At 53.3% G+C, this 14,570-nt stretch overlaps 1 protein-coding gene across 2 annotated transcripts in view; it reads left to right on the forward strand.

Moving 5' to 3' along the window:
- The window catches only part of PACC1 (proton activated chloride channel 1), a 54,388-nt gene that overhangs the window by 37,792 nt on the left and 2,026 nt on the right, over nt 1-14,570 (forward strand). For both annotated transcript variants that reach the window (XM_067032034.1, XM_059076268.2), the window contains exons 3-7: nt 2,297-2,506; nt 4,163-4,314; nt 9,190-9,332; nt 10,447-10,591; nt 13,127-13,234. In XM_067032034.1, coding sequence (XP_066888135.1) covers nt 2,395-2,506; nt 4,163-4,314; nt 9,190-9,332; nt 10,447-10,591; nt 13,127-13,234 — 660 coding nt within the window. In that variant the 5' untranslated portion in view covers nt 2,297-2,394. The remainder of the gene's footprint in view (nt 1-2,296; nt 2,507-4,162; nt 4,315-9,189; nt 9,333-10,446; nt 10,592-13,126; nt 13,235-14,570) is intronic.

Raw genomic sequence — 14,570 nt, forward strand, 5'->3', positions numbered from 1 at the left:
CACGCCAGTCTCTGGTGTTCACGCCAACAGCCACGGCTCGCGCCCGTTTCTGGAGCTCCTTTAAGTGGCACGCTTAATCCCCTCTCCTCACACCCCAGGAAGCAGAGGGAAGAAAAAGTCTCTTGCCTCTTCGGCAGCTCCAGACTCTTCCCGGATTCCCTCCCGGCTAGCCTTGGTGCACCAGCCCCTTCGGGATGTGTTCACGCAGCCACCCCCAGTCCTCTCCCGGCTTCTCACCGAAGCCTGAGGCTCAGCTCCCAGCCCCCGCCCATCCCAGCGGGTGAGCAGACAAGCCTCTCGGGCTGGTGAGTGCTGGTTGGCACCGATCCTCTGCGGGAATCTCTCCGCTTTGCCCTCCGCACCCTGTTACTGCACTCTCCTCAGCGACTCCGAAGCTCCCCCCATCCACCACCGCAGTCTCCGCCTGTGAAGGGGCTTCTAGTGTGTGGAAACCTTTCCTCCTTCACCGCTCCCTCCCACTGGTGCAGGTCCCATCCCTATTCTTTTGTCTCTGTTTTTTCTTTTTTCTTTTGCCCTACCCAGGTACGTGGGGAGTTTCTTGCCTTTTGGGATGTCTGAGATCTTCTGCCAGCGTTCATTGGGTGTTCTGTAGGAGCTGTTCCACGTGTAGATGTATTTCTGATGTATTTGTGGGGAGGAAGGTTATTTCCGCGTCTTACTCTTCCACCATCTTGATCCTACCTCCCTGAATGTCTTCTTTGGAGAAACGTCTCTTTAGGTCTTCTGCCCATTTTTTATTGGGTTATTTTTTGGATATTAAGCTGTATGGGCTGTTTGTATATTTTGGAAATTAATCCCTTGTTGGTCACATAGTTTGCATATATTTTCTCCCAGACCATATGTTGTGTTTTCATTTTGTTTATAGTTTCCATTGTTGTGCAAAAGCTTTTCAGTTTAATTGGGTCCCTTTTTTTTTTTTTTTTAATTTCCATGACTCTAGGAGATGGATCAGAAAAAATATTGCTGTAATTTATGTCCAGGCATATTCTGCCTATGTTTTCCTCTAGGAGTTTTATAGTATCCAGTCTTACATTTGGATCTTTAATCCATTTTGATTTATTTTTGTGTATGGTGTTAGAGAATGTTCTAATTTCATTCTTCTACATGTAGCTGTCCAGTTTTCACAGCACCACTTATTGAAGAGACTATCTTTTCTCCATTGTATATCCTTACCACCTTCATCATAGATTAGGTGACCATGAGTGTGTGGGTTTATTCCTGGGCTTTCTGTCCTGTTCCATTGATCAGTATTTCCATTTTTGTGCCCCTACCATTACTGTTTTGATGACTGTAGCTTTGTAGTATAGTCTGAAGTCAGGGAGCATGATTCCTCCAGATCCATTCTTCTTTCTCAAGATTGTTGTGGCTCTCAGGGTGTTTTGTGTTTCTGTACAAATTAAAAAATTTTTTGTTCTAGTTCTGTGAAAAATGCCATTGGGCTCTCCCTCTTCTTATAAGGATATTAGTCCTATTGGATTAGGGCCCATCCTTATGACCTTGTTTAACCCAATCACCTCCTTAACTGCCCTGTCTCCAAATATTGTCACAGGGTTAGGGCTTCAACACAGGACTTTTGGGGAGGGGCTGGCATCGGGACACATTCAGTCATTTACCATCTAATTGCAGAAAGCCTATTCTATTCCAGGCACAGCGAGAAGGGCTAGGGGTTCAGTATGGACAAGACTGGTCCTGTCTCTGCCCTCGTGGAGCTCACAGCCTAGGGGGATTAAAAAGACATGTAGACAGTAACATTGCAGAGTGATGACAGTGGACATAGGGTGCCCTGGGAGCACTGAGGAAGGGGTGCCCTAATCAAGTTATGGGGTCAGGGAAGGCTTCCTTGAGGAAATACCTTTCTAAACTGAAACCTGAAGGATGAGTTAGGAGTCAGCAGTAGCAGTGCCTCAGGCCAGGCTTGGGGTGTGAGGGGCTCCAGGGCTGAGGAGGGTACAATGGGAACAGTTATTTAGTATAGCTGGTCCTGGGGGAGTGGAGTGGTCAGGGGATGGGGCCAGAGAGGTAGGCTGGGGCCGGCTCCCTTGCTGGGTTGTAACTGTCTGTCCCTCTAGAGGGGCGCCTCCTTCAGCTCAGGGGCCCCCTCCTTGCAGAGCGGGTGTGTGGTGAATGTCGACAGGAGCCGTGTGTTGTGATTCAGATGTGAGGGCTGAGGTGGAGAGGTTGGATGTGTGGGCGACCTCGCCTCCTTGGTAAAGCAGGTTGTGGGCTTGGAGGTTGCCCACCTCCTCTGGATCACATGTGTGTCATTGTCCTTCAGCCCTGGACAGCGAGTCCGCCTGCAGCAGCATCCGCTTTAGCAAGGCCTGCCTGAAGAACGTCTTCTCAGTGCTGCTTATCTTCATCTACCTGCTGCTCATGGCCGTGGCCGTCTTCCTGGTCTACCAGACCATCACGGACTTTCGTGAGAAACTCAAGCACCCTGTCATGTCAGTGTCTTACAAGGAGGTGGATCGCTACGACGCCCCAGGTAGAGCCTGCCCCAGGCAGACATCGGGCCCAGGTCTGGGGCATCGACTTGCAAATACTCCCTGAGCTGCCATTGTACTCCTGGCGTCTTGCTGGGCACCACGGGCAGGGCAGAGGAGTCCGAGCACAGTCTAGGTGTGGGTTATGCACCCCAAGAGCTGCTGTTGGTTCCAGCAGAGTATCCTGTGCTGGGGAGGGAGGTGGACCGAGCCTGGAGTGGTCGCTGCAGGACTGGGGTGGGCAAGGAATGCTTATGCTCAGTGGCAGGATATGGGCTGGGCTTTGGTGAATGGAGGAGAGTTTCTCTGGGAGGGGGGTCCACAGGAGCAAAGGTGAGTGCAGGGAGGCAGAGGACTTCTCTGGAGAGGATGAGTCTAGCCTGGCTGGAGCCAGAGGCCAGTGATGAGGAGTAGTTACAGGTGGCAGAGAGGCGAGGCCATCCAGAGGTGGATGGGGCCCTGCCTGGAGAGGGGCTCCCAGGCCACATCATCCGTAACTCTCCTGTCCCTGCGAGGGGCTGTCTCTGCCATAGAGCGGGCTGTCTGCTCCGGGGTGGTGGAGCTGGCACTGGTCTCTGGCGGCGTGGAGTGGACCGGGAGGGGTGAGCTCTGTGAGCTCAGGCTCTGACCACAGGATGCCCCCGAGTGACCCTCGGGTGGCCTGTTCACAGGGCAGAGCCGGAGTCTTGGGTCCCCTCTGACTGGGGCTTCTTGACAGGTGTGCTGGTCCCAGTGCTCTTGCCTGCCTTTGCCTGTTTCATGATTGTTCCTCTTCTCTGTCTTTTTTTTTTTTTTTTTTTTTTTTTTTTTTGTGGTATGCGGGCCTCTCACTGTTGTGGCCTCTCCCGTTGCGCGGAGCACAGGCTCCGGACGCGCAGGCTCAGCGGCCATGGCTCACGGGCCCAGCATGGCTCACGGGTCCAGCCACTCCGCGGCATGTGGGATCTTCCCGGACCGGGGCACGAACCCGTGTCCCCTGCATAGGCAGGCAGATTCTCAACCACTGCGCCACCAGGGAAGCCCCTGCTTTTGTCTCTTTATCTGTGGGTTTTACTCTCTCTATCTGGTCTCTTGGTCTGACTCTGCCTGAGTCTGGGGCCACGTACTGCTCTCGGTGTTTCTGCCATTGAGGCTAGAACAGCTGCCGTCCTTAGAGCTTTGAACGAGGTGCCTTGGCTGGGGGTGGGGAAGGGATTTGGGGCAGCGACTTGCACACTTGGAGCTCCCAGTCTGGGCAGGAGATGCGAGACAGAATGAGACCTGGGGAGTCCCGCAGCCGAGGGCTGCCCAGTGAGTTTGCAGGTGGCTGGCGGTGCGGGGGGCCTGGCAGTGCCTGGCTTGGTCTCAGAGCCCTCCTTGGAGGGTGCGGAGCAGGGTTCTGAAGCGGGGCGGGTTTTGGTATAGGCACTGGGGAGGCTGCATCCCCGGCTGGGAGGGGCTTACCGAGGGGGCAGATGTCTCCTGCATTAGAGCAGGGCTTTCTGAGGGCAGAGTGTGTAGCTCCCCATCCTCTGTGACACTTTTCTTCTCCCTCGTCTGCAGTCACCCAGGGAGTCCTGAACTTAGGTGGTTGGCGGGTGTGAAAAAATATATGTGACATGATTTTAGGGGTGTGGTGAGGGACTGTGACCGTTCACTTTTCCCTGTTTGTCCCCCAGGCATTGCCCTGTACCCTGGTCAGGCCCAGCTGCTCAGCTGTAAGCACCATTACGAGGTCATTCCGCCTCTGAAGAGCCCCGGCCAGCCAGGAGACATGAACTGCACCACCCAGAGGATCAACTACACAGACCCCTTCTCCAATCAGACCCTGGTAACTCTCGTCTCCCAAGCTGGGTCTGGGCAGTGTGCTCCGTCGGCCTCGCACCCTGAGGACCCCAGTCTTCTTTCTGCCAGGTGGCCTTCCCCCTGCCGCCCGCTGCGGTGTGGGCCCTCGGCCCCTGGCAAACACTCCTCCTAAGTGGAGTCTGGCCGTGGCTGGCTCACCTGCTTTCAGGGAGGGCAGTGGGGCCTTCGGCCTCCTCTGAGTGACCCTCCAGGATTCCCGACAAAGTGATGAGATCCTGTCCTGGATGGAAGGGTGGCGGGCTGCAGGGTGGGGCTGGTGTGACACAGCCTAGTGTGTCCCATAGCTGACTGCCCTACAGAATTGCCAGGATCCCTTCTGAAAGCAAAGATTCTGGGTTCCATGTGGGCCCACCTGAATCACTGTTCCTGGGGGTGGGGCCTAGGCATCCATATTTTGGAATAACTATGCCAGTGTAAGAAGGAGCGCTGGTCCGGGAACAAGGACCCCCGCCCTGCCGTCACCCACGGCTCCGCGCAGCCGGGGAGTGGATGGCCGCGGGGAGCAGCGTCTGCACAGGGTTCTGGAGGCAGGGAAGAAATTTCGTATATATTTACATCTTCTCCTTTTCATCCCATATCCTTGTTTCCAAAAGGATTGAACAGGGCTGAGTAAGTTTTCCAGCTCAAAGAGAGGAAGGAAAGGTTTTCTAGGCAGAGGAACTCTGCACCAAGGCATAAAGGGAGGAAACAGCATGTTTGTTTGTGCCTCTGAGCAAAATTCCACAGGTAGGTGTTTCTGGAGGGTCAGGTGCCCCCAGAAGGGCAGTGACGGTGAAGTTGTGGACAGATGTACCGGCCAAATGAGGAAAGTTTGTGTGTCTGCTGTGGAGCAGGACCTGCTCCTTTGGGTGATAAGGAGCTACAGGTGGGCCTTGAGATGAAAGAATCCCACTAAGACATTTTCGTTAATATTTGTTCGAGAACTCCTCCTAAAATCCTGCTGAAATGATTCCCACTCTTGCAAAAATAGAATAAGATAAAATATCGATAACAGCCCTGCAAACCAAGGATGGGTATCATCTGAGGACCAGAAATTTTGAGGAACTGGTGTAAAATATAAATAGCACACTGGGTCAGGTTGATGGAGCAAAATCAGAGAAAACCCATGCCCTAAAACAGATGCCGGAGAGGACTGCTGTAGAGGTGAAAGCTTTCCTTCCAACTGCTGGCTCTGTGTCAGCACATTAAAGAGCAGGGCTGCTGTAGGGCAGGTCAGGATAATAATTACAGGACCGCCTGCCAGGCTTTTAGCCCTCCCGGGGCATGCAGAGCTGCTGGGGACAGTGTTTGCTCCGGGCAAAAGGCTCTGGGGCCATTCTCTACCTAAGCTAAGGGGAGGTTCCCTGCTTGGGCATTGGGCCAGCAGAGAGAAACAGAGCAGAACTTGAGATTGGACGTCCACAATGGAAGGAGAGAGCCATCAGAAAGGACTCTCTTCCCAGAAGAGAAGTACGCAGAGCGCCTGGCCTGCTGGCCTTCTCTGCTCGCAGCCTCTGAGCGTCCTTACAGTCAGCCCCAGGCAAGGGCGAGCCTCGGAGAGGGCTTGTTAGGAAGAAACCCACAGCCCAGACCTGTACTTAGTCAGCCTAACCCTTCACTCAGAAAGAAGAATGGAGAATTAAGGGCTACTAGACATTTACATGAAACCAACCACATAAAAGGATGGAGAGGAAAAAAACAGAAAGGACTCCAGGGAAACAGAAGCTAATTTAAATGAAAAGGAAAAGAACTTTAAAAAATTTTAATGAAGAGCTAGATAATACAGTTCAAACGCTGTCTGTCTGGATTCTCTGCTCTCTCCGTTCCCCGTGTACCGACTGGATGCCCGTGTGCGCTTAGATGGCACTGCACGTACAGGCTCTCTGGCCGTCTTTCCTCTCGGCTCCCCATTGAGTAGTACGCTAACTAGGAGTCCCTGGTCCCAAACCTCTTCATGCCAGTTGTATCTGTTACAATAGTTACATAGTTTAAGTATTACAGAAACCCATGAAGTAAGGGCACAAAAGGGGAGTCATTTCCACGAACACTGAAGCTGACTGCAGTTACCTGTCTCCAGCCCCGGGCAGTCTTCACCACTGGGGCTCCTTGCCGTCCAGAGCCGCAAACTAGAGGGAGCTTACCCGCTTCCTGGGTACCGGGTGCCCTCCCTACACGGTGCGGAGCCGTGGAGGAGGAGCAGAGGGGCCCAGTGGAGCTCCTGAGGGAAGGGGAAGAGCAGGAAGCGTAGCCGGCCCCCGAAGCCTGATGGAGCCCCTCGGGTGGGACCCGTGAGGTGTCCTGCCTCGGCCCCCGGGAGGAAGGCAGAGGCGGGTGGCAGGGCCTGCACCTTGGCAGAGACTCCTGTGTCCTGGATTGCCCTGGCCTTGTCCATTGGGAGAGCCTGCCTTGGCTGTGATCCTCTGGGCCCATCCTCCGGAGGGGACACTAGAAAACAGGCCCTCCCGGGGCCCCGTGGCTTTGGGCCGTATAGCTTGGGGGGCTGAACAGTTCTTATCCTTCTGCCGCCTGCAGCCCCTTTATTTGCAGTGAGATGTCTGCAGAAACGTGAGCTTCTCGCTGTTTATATCCTGTTGAGCCCACGTGAAAGCATCCCAGCCAAGGGGCTCATCTGGTCCTGTTTCATCAGTCTTCAGATTCTCATTTATTTTCTAGTCTCTATCTCTTGTACCCTCAATTAAATCTCCTTAGTTTTTACCAAATGCCTTGCTCTGGGGCAGTTAGGGTCACCGCCTTTCCAGCCTGTGGACCCATGTCTGTTTCCTCACCGCCTGCCATATTCCCGGTGTCCAAATGTGAAGCTGATGCCTTATCCTCACGTGGTTGTTCCCTCGGCACTCCAGTTCTGGAAAACAACTTATGCTGGTCAGAGTACAGGCTAAGCTCCTGTACAAAAGCAAACACTCCAGACAAACACAGCGGCTGAGATAAGAGAGGGCTGTTTCTTTCTCGGGGGACGTCTGTGTGTGTGGTCAGTGCTGCCTCACAGGATGGCCAGTGAGGGCTTCTGTCTGTCACTCTGCCATCCCCAGGCGCTGTCTCGGTCCTTGGGGTCAGTGCTGACCCACCGGCACGTGTGCATTGCGCGATCTCAGGAAGGTGAGCGGCAGAGGGCGGGCAGCTCCCCGCTGAGGGCCTGGCGTGGGATTGTGTGAGTCTCTTTTGTGCTCGTTCCAGGAACTTCATCCCATGGCCACATCTGAGGCCAGAAATGCACCTCCAGTGGGCGACTATATCCTGCTAAAATCTGCAACTGGGGAAGCAGCACTGGTTCTGCAGGAGGAAGTGGATCGTGCAAACTGAGGACAGTTAGCATTCTCTGCTGCCATTTAACCTGTCGTGGAAAGGTGGAAAATGAACAGATGGGCAGAGATCTCTTGGGAAAATGCAGCCATAACCAGAAGAAGTGGAATGGCAGTTTTACTGTCAGTTAAAATGGAATTCCAGATGCAAAGGGTTAAAAGAAGGCTGTTTATGTGGACAAGAGGTTCAAACTCCACTTCTCCCCACTAAGACTTAACAGTCATAACTTTTTATGTGCAAAACAGCATACCCTTTGTATTCCTCAGGCAAAACCTGTTAGAAATAGAAAATACTATCAACTTAGAGTGTTACTAACAACGTCTCTCAAATTCACAGTTCAAACAGACAGAAAGTAGTAAGGATAAGAAGTGAGAATTGAATTGGCACAATTAATAAACTTAGAGTATAAGTGCATGTTGTAACACTGTACCTGTCAGAATACTCTTTTCAAATCTTGTAGAGTGTTTATAAAAGTAGATGTAAAGATGTTTCTCCCCAGTTAATCTGTAAATCCAGTATCATCACAGTTAAAAGCCCCAGTTGAATTTTTTCATGGAACTTAACAAGCTGGTTTTAAAGTACATTTAAAAGAGTATGTGGGGACTTCCCTGGTGGCGCAGTGGTCAAGAATCTGCCTGCCAATGCAGGGGCACGGGTTCGAGCCCTGGTCCGGGAAGATCCCACATGATACAGAGCAACTAAGCCCGTGAACCACAAGTACCGAGCCTGCTCTCTAGAGCCTGTGAGCCACAACTACTGAAGCCTGCACGCCTGGAGCCCGTGCTCTGCCACAAGAGAAGCCACCGCAATGAGAAGCCTGCACACCACAATGAAGGGTAGCCCCCGCTCGCCGCAACTAGAGAAAGCCTTCGTGCAGCAACAAAGACCCAACGCAGCCAAAAATAAAAATAAATAAATTAATTTTTTTAAAAAGAGCATGTATACAGAATAACCCTGCCAGGTTTGGGGATGGGGTGGGGAGTAAAGTGAGGGGACCTGCCCAGTCAGATACCAGAATGAGTAAACATTCAGGGGTCAAACCTGCGTCTGCCCACTGTTTGGGTAGTGAGTGAGATCCCTATTTCGTACCATAGACAAAACTGAAAGGCAGGCATATTGTGTATCTAAATGTAAAGTTTTTTTAAAAAGTGCTATGAAGAAATACAGGAGAATATTGGTATAATTTTGGTTTCCCTTAGCAAGCAAAATCTAGAAGCTGTGAAGAAGATTGACAAATTTCATTACATCACCTTTAGAGCTTCATAGAACAAATGGCATTAGAACAATTAATGGGAAAGTGACAAACTGGAAAAAAACACTTGTACCTATACCAGACGGAAGTTAGTACCCTTTCTAAATAAAGAGCTTCCCCAGCACTGCCAGCCAGTGAGGCTCATGGCGGGAGGACAGGTTGCCGTCAGGCCTGGTCCAGATGCTGTTCCTGGGCGTGGGGTGGGGTGAGGAGCCCTGTGTGCCCGAGGCGAGGTCAGGAGCACCCACGCGGCTCTCCTGGCTGAGACTCTGGCCTTTGTCTCCGCAGAAATCCGCCCTGATTGTGCAGGGGCCCCGGGAGGTGAAGAAGCGGGAGCTGGTCTTCCTCCAGTTCCGCCTGAACCAGAGCAGCGAGGACTTCAGCGCCATCGATTACCTCCTCTTCTCTTCTTTCCAGGAGTTCCTGCAAAGGTGGCCTTTAGAGCTCGGGGCGGGCTTGCTCGACACTCATTTTCTCATTCCGGCCGTGCCTGTCCCTGGGCTGGGGCAGAGGGTGCAGGGAAGCATGGCTGTGGGTGAGCCACTGGCCTGGAGGAGGACCTCTCCACAAGGTCAGGCGAGCCCGGTGTACGGTGTCCCGACACGCAGCGCTGGTTGAGTCCTGGAGGGAGGTTGGTGGGGTCCACTGCTCCTGGCCGGGGCTGCCGAGGACAGGGTTTTGTGAGTCCCCTGGAGGGCAGCCCCTCCCCTGGGCCTGGCTCCCCACGGTGTCCGGGAACTGGGTCCCAGCCCTGCGTGAGGGCCTCAGTGCCTGTTTGCCACACGTTTCTAGCAGGAGGATGAAATTTCCTGTTCGTGTGTGGTGCCACCTTGGGCCCAGAGTGCTCGTGTCGTGGGCCGTGTAAGCGCTTTCGGCACAGGCCTGAGCGAGGGTGACTCAATCCCTCCAGGTCCTGCGTGGCCCTGAGGCTCCATTTCAAGGAAGCTGGGCGGCAGCTAGGGCAGAGAGGAGGCCGCTCGCCCAGCTGACGAGGCCGTGAGCTGCCACCGCCGTTCACACCCCAGCGCCCCAATCCTGCCCATGTTGGAGCCCGGGGCCTCCTCCTCGGCACCTTCTGCCACCTAGACTTCCCTCTCCCTTACCTGCTTGAAGCTGGCCATGTCCCCTGCCTGCCCAGCCCCTTTCTGCTCCTCTTGTGCGGGTCCTCAGTACCACCACGTGGTTGCCACTTGCCTGCGCGTGCGTTACGATCCTGCCACGCCTGCACCGTCCTGAGTGGGTGTTGTGGTGTCCTGCCTGGCTGAGAGCTCCCTGGGGAAGGCTCTTCCCTTCTCTGGGCCTTCAGGGAGGCTGAGGGCCAGTGAGGGCACCCCAGGGCTGCTGAAACCGAGTTCTCCGAGGTGCTGGGGGCGGACGCGGGGCCAGCTGCTCCGGGAGCAGGTGCTGGGGAGGGGGCGTGGGAGTGGGGAGGGCTTCTCCGGCCGGGCAGCAGAGAAACCGGCTTGACATAGGGGCTGGAGTTTGAGTCTGGCCACGTTCGCATCCCGCCTGATTAACGTGGACCTTTCTTCTCTGCCCTCCAAGCCCAGACAGGGTAGGCTTCATGCAGGCCTGTGAGAGCGCCTATTCCGGCTGGAAGTTCTCGGGGGGCTTCCGCACCTGGGTCAAGATGTCCCTGGTGAAGACCGAGGAGGAGGATGGGCGGGAGGCGGTGGAGTTCCGGCAGGAGGTAGGTGGCGCTGGGCTCGCTTCGCACGGCCACTGACTCCACCCTTGAGTGCAGGGTGGAGGGAAGCTTCGCAGAGGGGGTGACCGGTGCACAGGGTCTTTGGGGTGAGGAGGCCTTCGCCAGGATGAGAGCGGAGCCGGTGCCTGGGAGTCTGCGTGTTCTTCTGCAGGCAGGGCACACCCCAGGCCCTTTCCCTTTGTCGCTGCAGCCCTCACAGTGCACACGGCGGAGCGTTTTACAGAGTGGCGCCTCACGTGGCTGAATCTGATGCCTGTTTTTAGCTGCTCTACTCCCCTGCCCTGCCGCACTCTGAGAGGCTGGCAGCTGCATAAAAAAGTTGACCGTTTGCAGGGCAGAGACTGGATATGGTAGCCTCTGGAGTGTGGGGTGCATGGTGATCCATTGGGACACAGGAGGAAAATACTAGCTTTCTTTTTGTATTAATTTTTAAAGATTAATTATTTTTGGCTGCATCGGGTCTTCGTTGCTGGGTGCAGTCTTTCTCTAGTTGCTGCTAGCAGGGGCTACTCGTTGCAGTGTGCAGGCTTCTCATTGTGGTGGCTTCTTTTGTTGGCAGAGCACGGGCTCTAGGTGAGCGGGCTTCAGTAGATGCAGCAAGCGGGCTCAGTAGTTGTGGCTCGTGGGCTCTAGAGCGCAGGCTCAGTAGTTGTGGCGCACGGGCTTAGTTGCTCCGTGGCATGTGGGATCTTCCCAGACCAGGGCTCGAACCTGTGTCCCCTGAGTTGGCAGGCAGATTCTTAACCACTGTGCCATCAGGGAAGCCCTTCTTTTTGTATTAATTTTTAACACCTCATCCTTTCTCTATTTTTGAATGTTTTAAAATGCATGTAACATTAGAACAATAATAGTAATGTATGTCACTTCTAAGAAAGTTATAAATATGTTGGGACGTGCTCAGAATTCTTTACTAATGGGAAAGTGTGATCAAAAAGCTTTCAGCCTCCTGACCTGGGGCCAGGAGATAGGCCGTGATCCTGGGGGCATCTGGAGAGGACATTGGAAAAAGGCGTGGCATGGTGGGGTGAAGGGATGGGAGGGACAGGACATTTTGGTTGCCTCAGCAGGGCTGGTAGGCAGTCACCACCCAAAGCAAGGCCGCACCCCTGCCTGTGGGGCTTCCACCTCTGCAGGGGTGCTGCCATCCCGCCAGCATCCCTGCCCAGGGCCTGGCCATCCCATGTGTCAGTGGCTGGGTGCCTGCAGAGGCAGCGAGGAGACAGCTCTGTTCTCGCATCCCCTCCTCCTCCTCGGAGGTTTTCCATTTGGGCTGGACTCTGAGGGGCAGCTTTAGGAAGGGGCTGGCTTGGAGAAGGGCCCAGTCCAACCAACAGGGCGGATGGAAGCCGGGCTCTCGTCCGGGTCTGCCCCTCCCCACTCTGCGCTCCTAGGACGATTCCAGATTGGACGCCTTTGGGAACGGCTTGAAGCCAGTTTTCTTCAGGGGGATAGGGCTTTTTTCCTGACTTAGGCAGTGACGACCCCCTGGCAATAGGTCCTTAAAATATTCGTATTTTGTAAGATAACTGTCATCTCCTGGACTTTTATGCCACACTTTTCTCCAAGAACTCCAAGTTCTTTCTCATGCGGCCCCCAGATCAGCGGAGAAAGGAGACTCGGTGTGTTCACCTTACAGTTAGGTCTCCCCAGGCTACCCCAGCTCTCCTGGTAGCTCCAGCTGTGATCTGAAAGCAGAGGGCCAGACCCCCGTGAGCCTGTAGAATGTTTGTGTGCCTCTCAGCATCATCTGCATTGGAAGTCTTTGGTGGGGGATGTGAACTTTTGAACAAAAATTTTTAAAAAGTTTTTAAATGTTTTTATATCATGTTCTAAAGTTTAAAATGCTTTTCCTGTGTGTTGTTTCATGAGAGCCTCTCTACAACTCAGTAGACAAAAAATGTCCCCCCAAATGGCATTCTGTCTCCCCATTTTATGAGAGCAAAGCAGAGGCTCAGACCAGATGATGGCCCAGCCAGACTTCTGGAACCCGTCTGCTCTCCATTTCACCTCGCAGCCCCTGCAGAAACTGTAAGCAGGCCTCACCAAGCATGCCTGCTCACCGCGTGTTTACAGGGAGTGCTCAGCTGGGCAGAACTGCGAGGCTGTACTTCGTCCCTGCAGACTGGAAGGGTTGAAATACTCGGCTCCTCAGGTCAAGTATTTTGAAATGTGGGATTTTTATGGCTTTTAGTTGTGAGTCTTACACAGTACTTTGAAAATGGTTTAATCAGGAGTACAGATACCTAGCGACAGATTTCAGTGACAATCCAAAACACCTATTGTGCACCCCAGATCCTGTCCGTTTCCTCAAAGAACAATGGAAACCAACGTAAAGCCTTGGCTCTGGGCCCAGTCTCAGGATATCGTGTAGAGGAGGTTTTTGGCTCTCTCCCTCCAAAAGATGGTGTGAGGAGAGCCGAGGTCTCAGCTCCGCTAACTGCCATCTCCTTCCCCGTGGCCCTGGCCAGGAAGGGACGCAGAAGCGGTGTAATACTGTTTTCTCTCCTCTCTACCTAGACCAGCGTGGTTAACTACATTGACCAGAGGCCAGCGGCCGAAAAAAGTGCTCAGTTGTTTTTTGTGGTCTTTGAATGGAAAGATCCTTTCATCCAGAAAGTCCAAGACGTGAGTATTATCCCCGATCTTGAGAGGGAACTTCCCACCCCGAGGCGTTTTGGTGCATCCTTGCAGGCCATCCTCATCTTCTGTCATAGCGCAGATCTCTGTGTCTTTTGTATTTATGACATTCATTTTCTATATCATTTGTGTTTAATGGATCTCGTCTTTAACCCTGGACTGTCGTCGCTGTGAATGTGAGGGCTTCGTCTTTGTTCACCGTTTATCTGGTGTCCAGTGCAGTGCTTAGTCCAGCATAGCTGCTGAGTAGTGACAGTGAATGAACTAAGTAGAAAGCATTAAGCTAATGACCTAGATTACTGCTTTTGGAAGCCATTCTTCTTTACTGGTTCTCTGTAGGATGAGAGTCATTTTTTATGTCGTAAGTCAGAGCACATAGGTACTAATCAGAAATTAAGAGAGCATCAATTAATGCCGGATCCCAGACTTACCATCTCAGAAGGGGAGGGGTGATGGGACGGCTTTGCCGAAAGAACATTCGTGAGACGCCATTTACCAGAGCCAGTCCCAGATCTGATACTGATTGTTGTTTAGATCATCACAAAATGTCCTGATGTGCTCGTGGGCTGGGGGAAGACATTTCAAACCTGAGGCTCAAACAGGGAGGGTCTCTGTGACGTGGGTGTGCCCCATGATCGCACCACCGCTGTTAGTCGTGGCCTGGCTGGGCCGTGTACACGTAGGCATGTGCAGACTCCCTGAATCAAGGCTCCACGTGCAAGAATGAGCGCCTTCAGCTCCACACATGAAACGTGTGATCCAACGTTTTTTAACCTGTGTTCAGTATGAAGTCCTTTTATGGGCCAAGTAGAGCCCTGAGCTCGAGGCCGACTGACTTGCATCGTCCCTCAGCTTCACAACTGTCCTAAATGGTGGTGGTGGTGGTGGTGTAACTTTCATATGTGGGCCTGAGGTCACCCTGCTGAACTGGGTCTTAGAAGTGCTGTGTGTTTACCAAGCGGGGAACTCAGACATACAAGCCATGACCTCGGCCTGAAGGAGTTGCACAGTCAGTGAGAAAACCGTCTGGGCTGTAAAGGAAGTAATTCCAGACAGTAAGGACCTGCCAGAGGGGTTTGTGGGATAAATCTCTCTGCTCAAGTTGAGAGGGTTTTGGCTCAGCGGTCAGAGGAAGCTGTGAGGGACCTGGAAGGATTAGTAACCCGAGGTGGGAGGAAAGCGTCCCAGGCAGGGCAAATTGGAGGGGCCCACCTGCAGGCAGGAGTCCATGAGGTGAGTGGAGGACAGGCAGTCGCTGGACTGGATGGGAAGGGAGGTGAGAGTCACTGTGAGATGGGAAGCAAACAGGAACTGACCGTACAGA

This window comes from Kogia breviceps, chromosome 1, assembly GCF_026419965.1.
Source record: "Kogia breviceps isolate mKogBre1 chromosome 1, mKogBre1 haplotype 1, whole genome shotgun sequence".
NCBI classification, from domain to species: Eukaryota; Metazoa; Chordata; class Mammalia; order Artiodactyla; family Physeteridae; genus Kogia; species Kogia breviceps.